The sequence below is a fragment of the Chiloscyllium plagiosum genome, chromosome 23, assembly GCF_004010195.1.
Source record: "Chiloscyllium plagiosum isolate BGI_BamShark_2017 chromosome 23, ASM401019v2, whole genome shotgun sequence".
Lineage (NCBI taxonomy): Eukaryota > Metazoa > Chordata > Chondrichthyes > Orectolobiformes > Hemiscylliidae > Chiloscyllium > Chiloscyllium plagiosum.
This window is the reverse complement of record NC_057732.1, coordinates 48948182-48965793: the sequence shown is the minus strand read 5'-3', so window position 1 is coordinate 48965793 and position 17612 is coordinate 48948182. Positions and strand designations below refer to the sequence as shown.

The 17612-nt window shown below is 41.1% G+C and overlaps 1 protein-coding gene across 1 annotated transcript in view; it reads left to right on the top strand.

Annotated features, from left to right (window-relative positions):
• itih2 (inter-alpha-trypsin inhibitor heavy chain 2) overlaps positions 1-17612 on the top strand; it is a 63055-nt gene that overhangs the window by 38839 nt on the left and 6604 nt on the right. Inside the window, exons 11-15 of the mRNA XM_043713225.1 lie at positions 2221-2360; positions 2679-2851; positions 6715-6852; positions 8354-8467; positions 14160-14358. Coding sequence (XP_043569160.1) covers positions 2221-2360; positions 2679-2851; positions 6715-6852; positions 8354-8467; positions 14160-14358 — 764 coding nt within the window. The remainder of the gene's footprint in view (positions 1-2220; positions 2361-2678; positions 2852-6714; positions 6853-8353; positions 8468-14159; positions 14359-17612) is intronic.

Here is a 17612-nt window from a genome sequence, read left to right as displayed (position 1 = left end):
TTCCTGATTAGAAACTGCATAGCACTGAACTCCAATTTGCATTCTGACTTGTAACTTTTGTGGAGTTCCCAATGTTCAGTGCACACACCGAAGGCGAGGCCAAAGCCCAGTGTGGACGGGTGCCTGGATTGGAGCTTTGGCAGCCTGAGATGCCAGGAGCGGGCCCAGTGAGCCAATGGAGCTAGGGGAGATCGAGCCAGTCTAGGGAAAGCATGTCAAAGCAGAGGAGATTGAAGATTTATAGGAAGTGTGGTCCCAACATGGCTAAGTACTTAAGAAAGGCTGCAAAGTTTGAACTTTTGCTTTATTTTTTTATTTTCAACTTAATACTAATAAGGACTGTAATGTTTAAGTTGTAACTTTATTTCTTTATTTCCCTCTTTTATGCTGTACAAAGGAGAAAGTGAGGTCTGCAGATGCTGGAGATCAGAGCTGAAAATGTGTTGCTGGAAAAGCGCAGCAGGTCAGGCAGCATCCAGGGAACAGGAGAATCGACGGTTCGGGCATAAGCCCTTCATCAGGAAGGGCTTCCTGAAGAAGGGCTTATGCCCGAAACGTCGATTCTCCTGTTCCCTGGATGCTGCCTGACCTGCTGCGCTTTTCCAGCAACACATTTTCAGCTATGCTGTACTAAGGGTCACTCTATTGTTTAACGTTTAACGTTTAACTTAGTTCCTTATTTCTTTCTACCTTCCCCTTAAGTTCTTGTACCTAGGTACTTATATCTAAGATGGTGCCGTGTGTGACGACTTTGAAAACTTTTCTCTGTACTCCTGTACTTTTGAACTTGAGTACACATGACCATAAAGTCTAAATCTAATCTAAGATGTAGTCTAATGTGTTAGCTACGTAGTTCAGCATTCTGGTAGCTTTCTTGATTGTTGTTGTGCATTGGTTCAATATATTAAGTATTATGTCTATTACAACTCAGCAGACCATGACTATTTTAACCACTAAGTAAGCAGTACTTTGTGTTTATTTAAATAAATTTGACCTGGCAGTTGTTCTGACCAGTCACACATCTTATCCACTCATACTATCTTTTCTGAAGTACCCTCCTACTTTAGTGTTACAGCACTTATCGCATAAAATATGCAAAATTTGTCAATGACCTGCATTGACATCAATTTTAAAGTTGTCATTTACCTCCAGGTGAAACAACTCTGTTTACTCCAAGCTTGCACTTGTTAAGGTGTGCAAAATGCAAGAAGACCATAAGTAAGCAACAAGTCATGAATGTTCAATAACTCTATGTTTACTTAAAACTTTCTAAATCTCTCTGTGGGATTACAGTTTGTACTAAGTGCCAACTCTACTTTAAATAATGCTGTGGAAATGAATGGAGTTGGGACAAATTGGACAAAAGGTCACTAAACAGATGGGACATTTTCAATACTTAAGTAGTGTCCTGTCATGTTAAACCCAGTTGCATATAGCAGGCAATTTTAATTTGCATGAATACACTGTTATAAACAAAAGGAACTGTATCTGAATACTTAAATCTTTTGTTAAAATTTAGTTTGAATCCAAGTTATCTATCTGCATACTAAATTTGATTTAATTCAGATGTTGCATTGTTTAAAAGAAACAATAATGATTTTGTTTAACTAACAGAAATTCAAATTGATCATACGAACATGCTGTTTGTTTTTGCTCTGCTTGCTCTTTCTGAGATAGCTTTCTGTTTTTCTTTATGCTTTTGACATGCTTTAAGGAAGTGTAACTGCAAATAAAGATTGTTTATATTTCATGGGAATTGTAATTTACATAATAGTTGTCGACAGGTATAGCAGAATTCCAAGACTACTAGCTGACGGATCATTATGTATTTTCAAGTTCTTCTCATATCAGCAGCCTACACTGAAATTTTTAGAGATATCTTGAATAAAATGCATCAGATTTTTTTGGATTAAATTACCTAATGATTTGGTAAACATATCAGGTTTGGTTTTAGTTTTCACTTTAGCTTTAGTTTGGTCTGAATTAGATAAATTAATCTGTGCACAGAGCAGTAAATTGAAAAAAAGATGGCTCGAGATAACAATGACATAAAAATATAATGGAGAAATCTCTGAAAAACATTTAATTCTGGAGGCACGACCAGACATTACCAGTAGAAGTTTGTCAGAATTTGTTCTAAGCTGGTTCTGGATTGTTGATGATATTAATGTATCAAATGTGAAACCTTGACATGTGCTTTACTGATTTTTTCTCTTTCAGGCAAATGATGATCTAATGTTTCAAGTAGACTCTCCAATAGATGAACTTGACAAGATTCTGGCTAAGCAGAAATATGTACTTCCAGAGTTTGCAAAGCAGCTATGGGCCTATCTTACTATTAACCAGTTGTTATCTGAGAGGTCAGTAATATCAGCCTCAGTGTATTGTTTTAGTTAGGACATTAACTTGTTTGAAATAGATGATATACCCCTCCTATAGAAGATAAAAATAATTTGAAAAAACAGTATTTGTTTGATAATATCACATTTCACAACTTCCAATCATTAAAGATTTCTGACTGCAATACCCCTTTAGAATAATGTATTTGATAACAGATACAAACCTATCCTTCAACCACAATGATATTATTTATCAACATTATTTTGATTGTTCTTTTAGTCAGCCACAGTGGTTTCCTCACATAAAGATCAATTCTCTGAATTTCCATTTCACAACAGAGTGCTTGCCCAGTCAGCTTTGCAGAAGAGGAATATCACAAGCAGAATTTTAGCTATTGCCCTGGTTCACCAACTTATAACACCTGTGACTGCCATGATGGTAGAGAATGACGAAACTGGCCAGAGACTGTTGGCAGATTCTCCTAAAAGCACCAGAAATGGATGCTGTACAGGTTAGTAAATGTACAGCATTAAGAATGTTTGCCATTTTTCCCAGGGTTGGGTCTTGGTTCCAGCACTGGACAAAAGTCACCGGCCACCAGACTCAAAAAGAGCCAAGTTGAGGATACAACAGAATGCTGAGTGACCTAACTACAAGTCGGGTCTCCGTCAACGCCAGCTATCTTACTATCTGTTTCCCTGACAACAACAAAAACTAATTGTCAGAAGTCCAATGTTAATTTCATTATTAAAAATCATAGGAAAATTGCATCAGCACTGCAATTATCATAAATGCGCAAAGATTTGCTACAGTTTGTACAGACAATTTATAGGCTAATAAGATATTCGCAGCTTTATGTAAGAATGGGAAAGTATAGGTGGTTGATTCAGGTGTTCCCTGTATCCACGGATGATAAGTTCCAAGACCTACTACAGATGCCCGAAACCTCGCATAGTGGTGAACTCTACCATTTAAATGGGAAACTTACTGCCCAGGTCCTTGCTCTTGTTTATTTCTGGAATGTTACATGTAATATTTTCAGGCCACAGTAAACCGCAATTCTAATCCAATTAAATTAAAAGTTGACTTACAAATGACGGTAAGAAACTGAGGGTCATAGTAGAGGGTTGTTGTTCGAACTGGAGGGCTGTAATCAGTGATGTGACACAAGAATCAGTGCTAGGTCCACTGTTGTTCGTCATTTACACAGACAATTTGGATAGTTAATAAGGTTGCAGGTGACGCCAAAATTGATGGTTTGGTGGACAGTGAAGAAAGTTATCTGAGAGTAAAATGGGATCTTGATCAACTGGGCCGGGGGCTGAGGAATGACAGATGGAGTTTCATGCAGATAATTGCGAAGTGTTGTATTTTGGTAAGTCAGACCAGTACAGGACTTAAACAGTTAACAGTAAGGACCTGGGGAATATTGTTGAACAGCAAAACTTAGGGAACATAGTTCCTTGAAAGGAGCATCACAGGAGGACAGGGCGATGAAGAAGGCTTATGGCACGCTTACCACATCAGTCAAAGCATTGAGTAAAGGAGTTGGGACGTCATGTTATTGCTGTACAAGACATTGGTAAGGCCATATTTGGAGTATTGCATGCAACTCTGGTCGGTCTGCTAAAGGAAGAATGTCACTAACAGGAGAGGGTGCAAAAAGATATACAAGAATGTTACTGAGACTAGAAGGATTTATAAGGAGAGGTTGGATAAGCTGGGACTTTGTTCCCTGGAGCGGAGGACACTGATGAGTGATCTTATAGAGTTTATAAGGTCATGAGGGTCATAGATAAGGTAAATAGCCAAGATTATTTCCACATGATAGGGAGTCCTAAATTAGAGGGCATAGCTTTAAGGTGTTAGGAGAAAGATTTTAAAGGGACCAAGGCTCAACTTTCCACACAGAGCGTTAATGGAATGAGCTGCCAGAGGAAATGGGAGAGGTGACGGTTACAAAATTTAAGACATTTGGCCAGGTACATGGATAGGAAAGGTTTAGAAGGATATGGACTAATGCAGGAAAATGGAACTAGTTCAGTTTAGGAAACTTTATGACTTTATGACTCTATAACTGTTACTCTGTTGGGGTTTTTGTGGTATATTGGTAATATCCCTACTTCTGAGCCAGGAGGCCTGGGTTCAAGGCCAGGGTCCTGCTCCAGAAGTGCGTCCTAATACCTCTTAACAGGTTGATTGGAAACAATCTATGAATGTTATTGCATGCCTTCCCATATACGATTATATCATTAGATATGTACAAGTGTCAGAAAATTACAATATTCCCCTCACTGTATGTCACAATGTCGAAGTAAAATTAAGAATTCTATTCTGCCACATATGATATTGAATAAGATGTCCAATCAAGATAAACAATATTTTTTTCCAGCTATTATGATTTCAAAAGCCAAACATTAACATTTTTATAATTATGTTTCATGCAATAGAGTGAAATACACAATAGCCATTGGAAGAAATGAATCCTAATTTTATAGCAAACTAATGTGCTCCTGAACCAAAAATGGATAATAGTGAAAATGCAAAGAGACTCTGTCAGCATCTGAAAAAGTGAATGTGCAAGTGCCTTGAGTGTGTACTTTTGGTTGAATCTGAAATGATCTTTTAATCATTGGCCCATTATCTATATGGTTATGTTTTTATTTGATATTTTCAGCACTTTTGTAAATCCAGCAACCTTTAAGAAATTCCAGCCAATGAGACAGGGAGATGACCACATGGGAAAAGGAGATCACCAGGTAGGATGAGGAATGGAAGTTATGGTTCCTGGAGGAAGACCATTAAGTCATGACATAGAAGCAGAAATAGACAATTTGGCCCAGTGAATCTCCTCTGCCATTAATGAGATTATGGCAGTTTTGATAATCCTCAACTGTACTTGCCTGCTTTATCCGCATAACCATTGGTACCCTTACCAATTAAAAATCTGGTGATCTCAGCCTTGAATATATTTAACAACCAAGCTTGATAGCCCTCTCCAGTAAAGAATTTCACAGATTCACCACACTCGGAGAGAATAAGTTCCCCCACCTACTGGGTGGCCCCTTCTTCTGAGATTATGTCCCTCTGGTCATAGACAAGGGCACACAACCTTTCCACATCTATCCCGTCAAGAATCAGTTAAATGTGAAAAGATGCCACAACAACACTAATCTAGCAACTACAAGTACATAGTTTTAGCACTGTTTGGTTAATAAATGTAAAATGTAATTTGTTTGCAATATCAGTCTCTTTAAAGCAGAAATTAGTTTTCAAAGCACCAAAGTACCATAAGTGCCAACTCAATTATTCATAGGATAAGTCTGTAAGTCTTCAGGAAAGATATACTGGCTTGGAGGCAGTCCAGAAAAGGTTCACTAGGCTGTTCCCAGATATGGAGGGATTTTCTTATAATGAGAAGTTGGACAGGTTGAGTTTATAATCTTTGGAGATTAGAGGTGAGTTTACTGAAATATATAAGATTCTTAGGGGACTTGATAAGGTAGATGTGGAAAGGTTGTGTGCCCTTGTCTATGACCAGAGGGACATAATCTCAGAAGAAAGGGCCACCTAGTAGGTGGAGGAACTTATTCTCTCTGAGTGTGGTGAATCTGTAAAATTCTTTACTAGAGAGGGCTATCAAGCTTGGTTGTTAAATATATTCAAGGCTGAGATCATCAGATTTTTAATTGGTAAGGGTACCAATGGTTATGCGGATAAAGCAGGCAAGTACAGTTGAGGATTATCAAAACTGCCATAATCTCATTAATGGCAGAGGAGATTCACTGGGCCAAATTGTCTATTTCTGCTTCTATGTCATGACTTAAGGGCCTTCCTCCAGGAACCATAACTTCCATTCCTCATCCTACCCGGTGATCTCCTTTTCCCATGTGGTCATCTCCCTGTCTCATTGGCTGGAATTTCTTAAAGGTTGCTGGTTGTGTCTCTAACTTCTGCATTTTCACAAGCTGATTTAGGGGCAGCATGATGGTTCAGTGGTTAGCACTGCAGCCTCACAGCACCAGGGTCTCAGGTTTGATGCAGCCTTGGTTAACTGTCTGGAATTTGCACATTCTCCCTGTGCCTGTGTGGGTTTCCTCTGGGTCCTCCTGTTTCTTCCCACATTTCAAAGATGTGCAGGTTAGGTGGATTGGCCACAGGAAATGCAGGGGACAGGGTAGGGAGGTGGGTCTGGCTGGGATGCTTTATGGACGGTCAGTGTAAACTTGATGGGCTGAATGGCCTTCTTCCACACTGAAGGTATTCTATGACTTTGTCTCGATGGAATTGTTTAATACTCTCCCTATGAAATAAAAGCAGAATATGTGTATAAATGGAAGTAAACTCTCTGATTTGACTTGCTTTATACTGCAGGAACTCCTATTATTGGGAAGAAGACACCTGCTATTCCAACTTGGGCTAAAAAGAGTTATTCAACCCCCCAACCTCCTCAGCAACTTATTCGTCCTGAAGTGGACTCAAAAGTAGGAATGAATGTTCCTGTCACATCAGGTAATGATCCATACATTACTGATATCTAGGTTAAGTTTGCTAACGGTTCACTTTCTTCCCATCTGGATGAATAATAAAGAGCTCTATTTATCTTTCAAGATGTCATGGTGACGTATTAATCAAAGGATAGGAGTAGTACCAAAATGTTCATGTTGCTGCCCGCTTTATGCAATTTTTAAGAATCACCTGTAGAACTAAAGAATGACTTATATTTATATGGCACCTTTCACAATTGCACCAAAGTACTTTAAGGTCAGTGAAATACTTTTTTGGGAGTGTAACTTCTTTAAAATGTAGGAAATCCAGCAGTAAGTTTGTACATAGCAAGCTCCCACAAGCTGTGATATGAAAATGACTGATTTGCTTTTTGTGTTGTTGATTCAGGGATGAATATTGGCAGGGACAATGATGTAACAAAGAGAGATGTATTACAGCTTCCAACTGCCAACAGCTACTGAAAGCTAAACTAAAATCCCAGTTCTGTGGGGGAATGATCCCACCCATTCAGGCTGCTTCTATTATTCCAACTTTTTAAAAACACCAAGGCCCCATAAGCTATTTACTTGACTGGCTTGAAGCAGACTGCTCATAACCACTGTCTCAACTTCTCTTCATAAAACAAACCAGGGCAAAATACATCTCTGATAGCCATAGTATTGTCACACCTGCTTCAACAACAATGTAGCTAACAGCGGCCAATATAGAGCTTCAGAGCTCTTCGAAACTAGAGAAGAAGCTTGTGCAAAGGAGCCAGTCATTCTGAGCATCATAGACAGGCCTAGGTGGAGGACTATTGCAAACAGCAGAAACAGTGTGTGAAAACACAAGCGTCACATCCACCTCCTCAAATACCTCCCTAAGGCAGGGTTAGCAGATCCAGCATCAGTCTGCCTACCCACCCCAAGACCCACAACTTCAGAGTGGAAGAAAGTCAACCTCAATTACAAAGCACTGCTTTAGAAAAAACATCGATGTTGAGATATTGAGCTGTGCTGCTAGAAGTCTGCGTAAGAGGTGGTCGAGTGAAAGAGAAAGACCAATTCTCAACTAACTTACCAACATTGTTAAATTACAAATTCGTAAGGAACTGCAAAATGCTGAAGTATCACAGGAAGGGCGGGGGGAATGGTGAGACGAGTATAAGGAAAATAAGAACAAAACACAATCTACAATGACTGTATAACTTTGATGGTTAAGTTGTCGAACTGGTGTTGAGCTGGAGCCCTCTGCCCTCTGTCACATGTTAAGCCAGAGCTCGTGCCCTCTACACAAGCTGAAAGGAAGGGCACTTAGTATTATTGCTGTTTAGGAAACAGTCATTCTCAGCTTGTCCATTCCACTATCTACTACTGTATAATATACAACATTATAATACTCGGACAGTTATTGTTAAGCTAATATAATTTGTATATTTCCACTGAATCCACGAAGTTGGATGCTGACTATATGCTTTTGAAAACCAGTTGCTAATAATAATCAATAATTTATTCTTGCTATTTAGTTGAAAATGATCCACATTTCATCATTCACCTGCCCAAGAGCAAACAAGACATTTGCTTCAATGTTAATCCACAACCTGGAAAAATCCTGAATCTGGTGTCAGATCCAATCAAAGGTAATGATAAAAACTAACCTACTCTTTTAAAAGACCTAATATTATGAAGTTATTATGTGAAAGCTAGCGGCTGTGCAAGATTGTAATGAAATATATAATGCATGACTGGGGGTTCTTGCAATGCAGTGGTCCAGGTTTAAATCCTACTTGCTCCATTTAGTATGCGATAACATCACTAAGCAGGTCAATTAAGCAAAAATATACAATTCCTGACTGGGACAATAGAAAATAGTTTCTCTAATTCCCCTCATGTTAATTAGAGAAATATCAAAAACAAAACTCAATGCAGTCTGAAAAAAATAATGGGGAGAAAGTGAGGACTGCAGATGCTGAAGATCAGAGTTGAAGAGTGTGGTGCTGGAAAAGCACAGCCAGTCAGGCAGCATCCGAAGAGCATGAGAGTTGACAGTTTGAGCATAAGCTCTTCATCAGAAATGAGGGGGTGGCCCAAGGGGGCCAGATACATGAGTTGGGGGTGGGGAGAAGATAGTTGGGAATGCAATAGGTAAATGCAGGTGAGGGGTGTGAAGGTGATAGGAGGGAGGAGCGGATAGGTGGGAAGGACGATGGATGCATAGGACAGTTTAAGAGGGCAGTGTCGAGTTGGAAGGCTGGATTGGGATAAGGTGGGGAGAGAGGAAATGAGGAAACTGGTGAAAATCACATTGATCCCGTGTGATTGGAGGGTCCCAAGGTGAAGGATGAGGCATTCCTCCTCTAGGTGTCGTGTGGCTCAGGTTTGGTAGTGGTGGTGGAGTTCCAGGACTTGCATGTCCTTGGCAGAGTCGGAGGGGGAGTAAAGTGTTCGGCCACAAGGTGGTGGGTTTGTTTCGTGCGGGTGTCCAAGGGATGTTCTCTGAAATGTTCCACAAGTAGGCATCCTTTCTCCCCAATGTAGAGGAGACTACATTGAGAGCAACAGACACAGCAGATGATGTGTGTGGAAGTACAGGTAAATCTCTGTCTGATGTGGAAGGATCCTTTCGAGCCTTGAATGGAGATGAGGCGGGGAGTTGTGGGCGCAAGTTTTGCACTTGTTGCGGTGGCAGGGGAAGGTGCCGTGAGTGGATGGTAGGTTGGTGGGGGGGCCTGGACCTAACAAGAGAGTCACAGAGGGAACAGTCTCTCTAGAACGTAGGTAAAGGGGGGAGGGAAATATATCCCTGGTGGTGGGGTCTGACTGTAGGTGGCAGAAATAGCGGAGGATGATGCGATGTATCCGGAGGTTGGGGAGGTGGAAGGTGAAGACCGGAGGAGGGTCTGTCCTTGTTGCGATTGGAGGGGTGGGGTTTAAGAACTGTGGTGTGGGAAGTCGGAGATGCGCTGGAGGGCATTGTTGACCAGAGATGCGCTGGAGGGCATTGTTGACCACGTGGGAAAGAAAATTGCAGTCTTTGGAAAAGGAGGCCATCTGGGATGTTCTACAGTGGAATTGGTCCTCCTGGGAGCAGATGTGGCAGAGGTGGAGGAATTGGGAATAAGGGATAGTGTTTTTACAGGAGGCAGGGTGAGAGGAGGTGTGGTCTGTAGGAGTGGATGGGTAAAATAATGGTTTGCTTTAAATAAAACAAAATACTGTAGATGCTGGAAATCTGAAGTAAAAACAGAAAATGCTGGAGAAATCCTGATGATTTGGGAGTGTCTGTGGAGAAAGAAACAGAGTTAATGTTTCGATCGCAAAGATTCTTGCTTCACTTGGCTTAAATTTACTTTCTTTAGAAGTTTTAACATATTATTTTACAAAAATGTACCCTTCCTTTTGGAAAGGATTTGGGCCTTGATGATATTGGAAGTGGTGTGATTGAATATGTCACAGCCAAGGTTCAAGAGGCCATTCAACAAAAGTAAAACAGGTCTATTAGGAAATTGTCAGATGAGGGACACCAATGAAATTACTGAACAAATCAAGCTTGACTCAAGTGAGATTTCTCACCCAGATGCTAAGGGAATGTAACTGGTATTATTTGTTCATCAGTCAGGGTGGGAGAAATATTGTCTTCTGACACTGGACACAATATAAGCAATAACAAAAAGCCTCTGTGTTGGAAAGGAAAATCAGGTGCATTGCAAAAGATTTCTCCCATGTGCAATCGCCTATAGTCAATTAAAGCTAAATTTATCCTTCAAGATTCGGGGTTCAGATTCCACTTCAATAGTAATCCTATATTTAGTGAAGTTCGAACGTGGGGTCATAGAGTCATAGAGATGTACAGTACAGAAACAGACCTTGCTGTCCTACTTGTCCATGCCGACCAGATATCCCAACCCAATCTAGTCCCACCTGCCAGCACCCGGCCCATATCCCTTCTTGTGGGGCAGGGGCACAATGGAGTCCTGTTTGTTTATTTTTGGGAAAAATAATGAGGATAAAGCGCAAATCATCAAAACTAGAAGAAAATCCGGTCATATTAATTTTTATTTTAGGGATTGTATCCTGTGCAGGAGAAGTAAGAATCCAAGATGAAAATGCTCTTTTGGGGAACGATTTATGATATAATCATCAAATGAACCGGATGAGACGTTTTCAGAATTGGCTAGAAGTAACATCTTTCGAAGAGGAAATGTACTAGTTGTGAGTGAGAACTTCTGAATATAGGCCTGAGACTAAGAATTGAACTGAGCTTCTAAAACAATGAATAAATCAGTGAAGTGTGGGTGAATCAAGGCTAAGATAAACACAGTTTTAATCAGTAAAGGAATCAAGGGTTATGAGTGTAGTGATTACAACAGGGTAAGCCAGGTGGATCTCATAGAATATCTGGGGCTGTTAGCCTGATCCAATCAGGGAGCCCTGGCTGATAGAGATAAACAGGAGCGTCAGGGGTTCTGCTCATTTTTGCAACCAGCTCTGAGCTAGCTGGGTCAGTGTGATGTACTATGCGCATGTAAATATCGGGTTACTTGGTGACAGGATAAGAGTCTTCATACAGAGTTATTTCAATGGGGACAAAGCAGGAAGGTGGAGTTGAGGATTATCAAATCAGCTATGTTCTCACTGAATGGTGGACCAGATTCAATGGGCTAAATGGCCGGTTTTTGCCTCTACATCTCATGGTCTTATAAAGTGTCTTCAGCATTTGAGCAACAATCTGGCAGAAGTCAATTGTCTACCCTTGTCTCTCGCCTGATTTTCAACCATTTCTAATCAATGAGTAAGCTGCAATCTTCTCAGATTACTGCGCAGGCTGTGCAATTGAAAATCTACCCATAATGTTGTAAGGAACTCAAAGATTACACAAATGCAGGTGCTAGAATTAGAAGTGGATTGTAATGGTTAGTTAATATCTTGAAGACTTTACTCAATTAACTTTACTTTCAGAAAGATATTACTTAAAAATGTGAAGTTGTTTATTTCAGAAGGGAGAACTGAAGAAGAGAAGAATTTTGGATTCTTGCTTCTCCTGCACGGGATACAATCCCTGATGGAGATTCAATTGGAGAAAGCTGCAAAATGAAGGGACTTAGGGGCACTTGTGCACAAAACACAGAAACCTAGCACACATGTGCAGCACTTAATCAGGAAAGCAAAGTAAATGTTGATCTTTATTTCAAGGGGTTTGGAGTATAAGAGTAGGGAATTCTTACCACAACTGTACAAGGTGCTCGTGAGACCACACCTGGAACAATATTTCATTGGAGGCAGTTCAAAGAGGGCTCACTAGGACGATCCCCAGTATGAAGGGATTATCTTAAGAGTAAAAGTTAAACAGGTTGGGACTCTGCTCCTTGGAATTTAGAAGAATCAGAGGTGATCTCATTGAAACATTTTGGATTCTTAAGGGGCTTGACAGGATAAATAAAGTCATAAAGATGTACAGCACGGAAACAGACCCTACGGTCCAACTTGTCCATGCTGGCCAGATATCCTAAACTAATCTAGTCCCATTTGCCAGCACTTGGCCCATGTCTCTCTAAACCCTTCCTATTCATGTCCCCATCCAGATGCATTTTAAATGTTGTAATTGTACCAGCCGACACCACTTCCTCTGGCAGCTCATTCCACACACGCACCATCCTCTGCATGAAAAAGTTGCCCCTTATGCCCACTATTTCTGGACTCTACCACCACAGGGAAAAGCTGAGAGAATGTTCCCCCACATGGGACAGTATAGGATCAGAGGGCATAGTCTCAGGATAAAGCAGTGCCAATGTAAGACTGAGATGAGGAGGAATTTCTTCTGTCAGAGGGTTGTAAGTCATTGGAATTCCTTGCCACAAAGACTTGTGAGGACAGAGTCCTTGTGTATATTTAAGGCTGAGATTGAAAGATTCTTGACCAGTCAGGGAATCAAGGGTTATGAGGGAATTGTAGAAAGGTGGACAGGAGGAGTGTCAGATCAGCCATGATCAGTCTTCAGCAGGCTCAAGGGACTGAACGGTCTACTCCTGTTCCTATTTTATGTGGTTTTATTAACTACTCTGTATATTAATATGCACGGCTCTCACGTGGCAGAACTTTGCAGTTAGGGCAGGGAGAGCTGCCTACCTTGACCATTTTGCTGCAAGATATGCCCAAAGTTTTAGTGAGGTTTTCGACTGGACATTTGTTCTAGTCTGGTATCTGACTTAAACAGGTGCCTGCTACAGGACATTTGGGACAGGGTTGAGCAGGATAAGCTCTAATGAAACTGTTCAGCCAGTCAGACTGAATCCTCATTGAGATAGACGATCTAAACTATGAATCAGGAATTATAAATTAAGTTTAAATCATGTGCAGAAAGTGATATCAACATTGGGATGGAACAATGGAAAAATGAGATAAAAGATATAAAATGTAAAAGCAAAGCTAGAACTTTTTAAAATCTCCAAAACAAAGTACCCTCTGAAATGAGATTAGATTCCCTACAGTGTGGAAACAGGCCCTTCAGCCCAACATGTCCACACTGATCCCACCCAGACCCATTCCCCCCTGACTAATGCACCAAACACTATGGGCAATTAAGCATGGACAATTCACCTGACTTGCACATCTTTGGGGGAGGAAACCAGAACACCAGGAGGAAACGCAAACTAGACACAGTCACCCAAGGTTGGATTCGAACGTGGGTCCCTGGTGCTGTGAGGCAGGAGTACGAACCACTTAACCACTGTGTCTCCCCAAACAATTGTTGAAATACTGTTAAAAATTAATTTCATCCTGAATGCAGCAGATCTAATATTTTTTGGTATGTTTAGTAGGTAAAGAAAGGGCATGTATAGAAGATGTGCAGTAGGCATGTGCTTTGATATGTTCAGTGGGCATGTTTGGTTAAGGAATGCAACCTGCAAGGTAACTCAGACAGCAAAATTAGGATTTGTTTTAATTGTGTATGTATGTACTCTACAATTTCTCCATAAAAGAAAACATTTGTTAGCATTCTCTAAAGATTTGGTACCAGGAGAGCAGGTTAATAACAATGGGACACTCCTCAGTGCAGCAAAATGGAAGCAGAAATTATTCATATGAAATACAGTTGGCATCTATCAGTAAAACGTAAATAGTTATATACAGTCCAACACCAGCATCTGCTGGCAAAGAGCTGATACTGCAACAAGATAAGTGCCTTTTCTTCTCTTCATGAATAAAGCTTTCATGCTGTTAACCATGCCTTAGCTCTATCAGCAAAACCCTTGATGATAATTTTCATGCAAAAAAGGTTGAACCGACTGGTTATATCCCTTTAAGGCAGCTGTTTTATTTATCTGTTGGCAGGTATTGCGATCAATGGCAAAATTATTGGTGGCAAGCAAACCAAAAATGGGAAGCTGAACACCTATTTTGGCACAATTGGACTTCATTTTACCAATCTGAACTTGAGCTTTGAGATCAACACAGAGAAGATTCGTTTGAAAGATGGGCAACGCAAAACTCTCCTTTGGTGGTCAGAATCAAGCATTCTGACTCATGCTGGGTAAGCTCATCCAGTTGGGCAAGGCAACACAAAGAAATTGACAAGGGCCTTTGGCAAGTTTTGAGCTGTTATTGTTTTTCAAATAATGGCTCATGAAATCTAACCATCTATTGTATCAGGAAATACAAATTCAGATCTTAGTGATTTAGCATATAGGCCTCTAGTATGAATGCTCTGAGCAGAAAAAGATGGTCTGGTTGCTGTAGTTTGTTGAGGGAAGTTTGATGAGGAATTGGAAGTTGGGTGGAAACATCCCACAAAGAATGAAGAGCCAATTGCACACCTTTTTCAGGGTTTATGCCGAGTGATCCCTGACATGAATGCCAAATTTGTTACCATCTGGCTCAGAACCAGTAACCTTTTTACATAAAATTGATGAAGTTTCAGGTCCCAAGTACTTACTAAGAGAATAAAGCCACACAATTCCACAGTTGGTGAATGAAGCAAGTGAACTAACACAATCTAATAATTAATACTAATACTCTAACATCCCGAACTAACATGAGATAAATGAGTTAAAAGACTATCTTTGGGTTGGACACCTCACAGAACGCATCAAATAGAGGTGGTCAAGTTCAGATCCCACAGAATTTTCAGTGACGTACACATATGTTAGGGATACCAAATCTCATTAAAACTTTGATCGTTCAACAAGAAATTCAATGTTTCACTTTTGAAGATGTAAATTTGAAAGTCCCAAAAAAACCAGCTCCAATATAGAGTTCTTCAAATATTGGTCATTTCCCCTTGATTAAATCTTTGTTCCAGGCCGTAGTTATCAATGCTACCATTATAGGAGAAAGTGAGGACTGCAGATGCTGGAGATCAGAGCTGAAAATGTGTTGCTGGAAAAGCGAAGCAGGTCAGACAGCATCCAAGGAACAGGAGAATCGACGTTTCGGGCATGCCCGAAGAAGAAGGGCTCATGCCCGAAACGTCGATTCTCCTGCTCCTTGGATGCTGCCTGACCTGCTGCGCTTTTCCAGCAACACATTTTCAGCTCATGCTACCATTATAGCCAAACATGCATTTTATTGTTTAATGAAAAGTTATTTTGACCATACATAAATTATTAGAAAGGAGAAAGTGAGGACTGCAGATGCTGGAGATTAGAGTCGAGAGTGTGGTGCTGAAAAGGCACAGCAGGTCAGGCAGCATCTGAGGAGCAGGAGAATTGACGTTTTAGGCAAAAGCCCTTCATCATGAATGTGGAGGAGAATGGGGTCTGAGATAAATAGGGGGTAGGACTGGGGTAAGGTAGCTGGGAAGGCAATAGGTGGATGCAGGTCAGGGCTAATTGTGAAAGGAAGATTGTCCTGGATGGTGTCAAGCTGCTTGAATGTTGTTGAAAATATACCTATCCAGCCAAGTGGAGAGCATTGCACTGCATTCCTGACTTACGCCTTGTAGATTATGGACAGGAAATGTGGAGTCAGGAGGTGAATTAATCATCACAGATTTCCTAGCCTTTGATTTGCTTTTACTTTTAGCCCGTATAGTTCATTGTCTAGTCAGTAGTGCTTCAGCAATGGTGATGCTTTGAACATTAAAGGGTTTTGGTTAGATTGCCTTCTTGTTAGAGATGGTCATTGCCTGGCACTCGCATTGCATAAGTAAGTTGAAATGTGCAGCACTGGAAATGCACAGCAGGTCAGGCAGCATCCAAGGAGCAGGAGAATCGATATTTCGGACATAAGCCCTTCATCAGGAATGTGGAGGGGTTTGGGGACTGTGATAACTAGGGGGATTGGGGGTAAGGTAGCTGGGAAGGCAATAGGTGGATACAGGTCAAGGCGAAGTGTGATAGATCTGTGGGGAATGTGCAACGGATAGGTGGGAAGGAAGATGGACAAGTAAGACAAATCAAAAGGGTGTTGCCAAGTTCGAGGGTTGGATCTGGGATGAGGTGGAGGAAGGGGAGATTTGGAAACAAGTGAGGTCAACGTTGATGCTGTGTGGCAGAAGATAAGGCATTCCACCTCCAGGCGTCGGTTGACTTGAATTTGGCAGTAGAGGAGTCTCAGGACTTGCATGGCCTTGGGGTAGTGGGAGGAGGAGTTGAAGTAGTTGGCCAAAGGGCAATGGGGTTGTGTGTCCATGAGTTGATGTCCTGTCTCCCTGATATAGAGGACACCACATTGAAAGCAAGGGACACAGTGGATGAGATGAGTGGATGTGCATGAAAATATTTGCCGGATGTGACAACGTTCTTTGGGCTCAAACTTCCCTCTCCCCATCACACTTTTTGACTCTGACTCTCCAGCATCTGTAATGCTCACTTTCTCCTACCTACAAACCCAAGTCTGACTGCATATGGACAGAGATTGCTTCAGTATCTGAGGAATTGTTAATGGTGCTGAACATTGTGTAGACATTGAATATCCCCACTTCTGACATTATAATGGGGAGGGAGGTGTTGATGAAGCTGCTAAAAATGTTTGGACCCAGGACAACGCAATGGGGAACTCCTGCAATAATGTCCTGGGGCTGAGATGATTAACCTCCAAAAACAACCATTTTCCTTTGTGCTAGGTATGGGTCCACAGTGAAGAGTTTTCACCTTTATTCCCATTAACTCCAATTTTTCTAAGGTTCCTTGAGGCCATACTTATTTGATTGCTACCTTGATGTCAAAGGCAATCACTCTCGCCTCACCTCTGGAATTCAATTCTTTTGCCCATGTTTTAATCAAGGCTAAAATGGGTTCAGGAGTCGAATAGCCTGATTGAACCCAAGTTTGGTGTAAATGAACAAGTGCTGCTTGATAGCATTGTTGACGATCCCTTCCATCACTTTGTCAATGACGAAGAGTAGACTTCTAGGGTGGTAACTGGCTAGGATGGAAAGTCCTGATTTTTTTGTGGACTGGACATAATAATGTAAACAAAAATGCCCAGTTAAGTTGATGCCAGTGTTGCACCTGTACAGGATCAGTTTGGCCAGGAACAAGGCTAGTTCGGGAATATATCTTCAGTATTATTGTCAGAATATTGTCAAGAGCTGAAAATGTGTTAATGGAAAAGCGCAGCAGGTCAGGCAGCATTCAAGGAACAGGAGAATCGACGTTTCGGGCATGAGCCCTTCTTCAGGAATGAGGAAAGTGTGACCTTAAGTTGATGCCAGTGTTGCACCTGTACAGGAGCAGTTTGGCCGGGAACAAGGCTAGTTCGGGAATATATCTTCAGTATTATTGCCAGAATATTGTCAAGAGCTGAAAATGTGTTAATGGAAAAGCGCAGCAGGTCAGGCAGCAT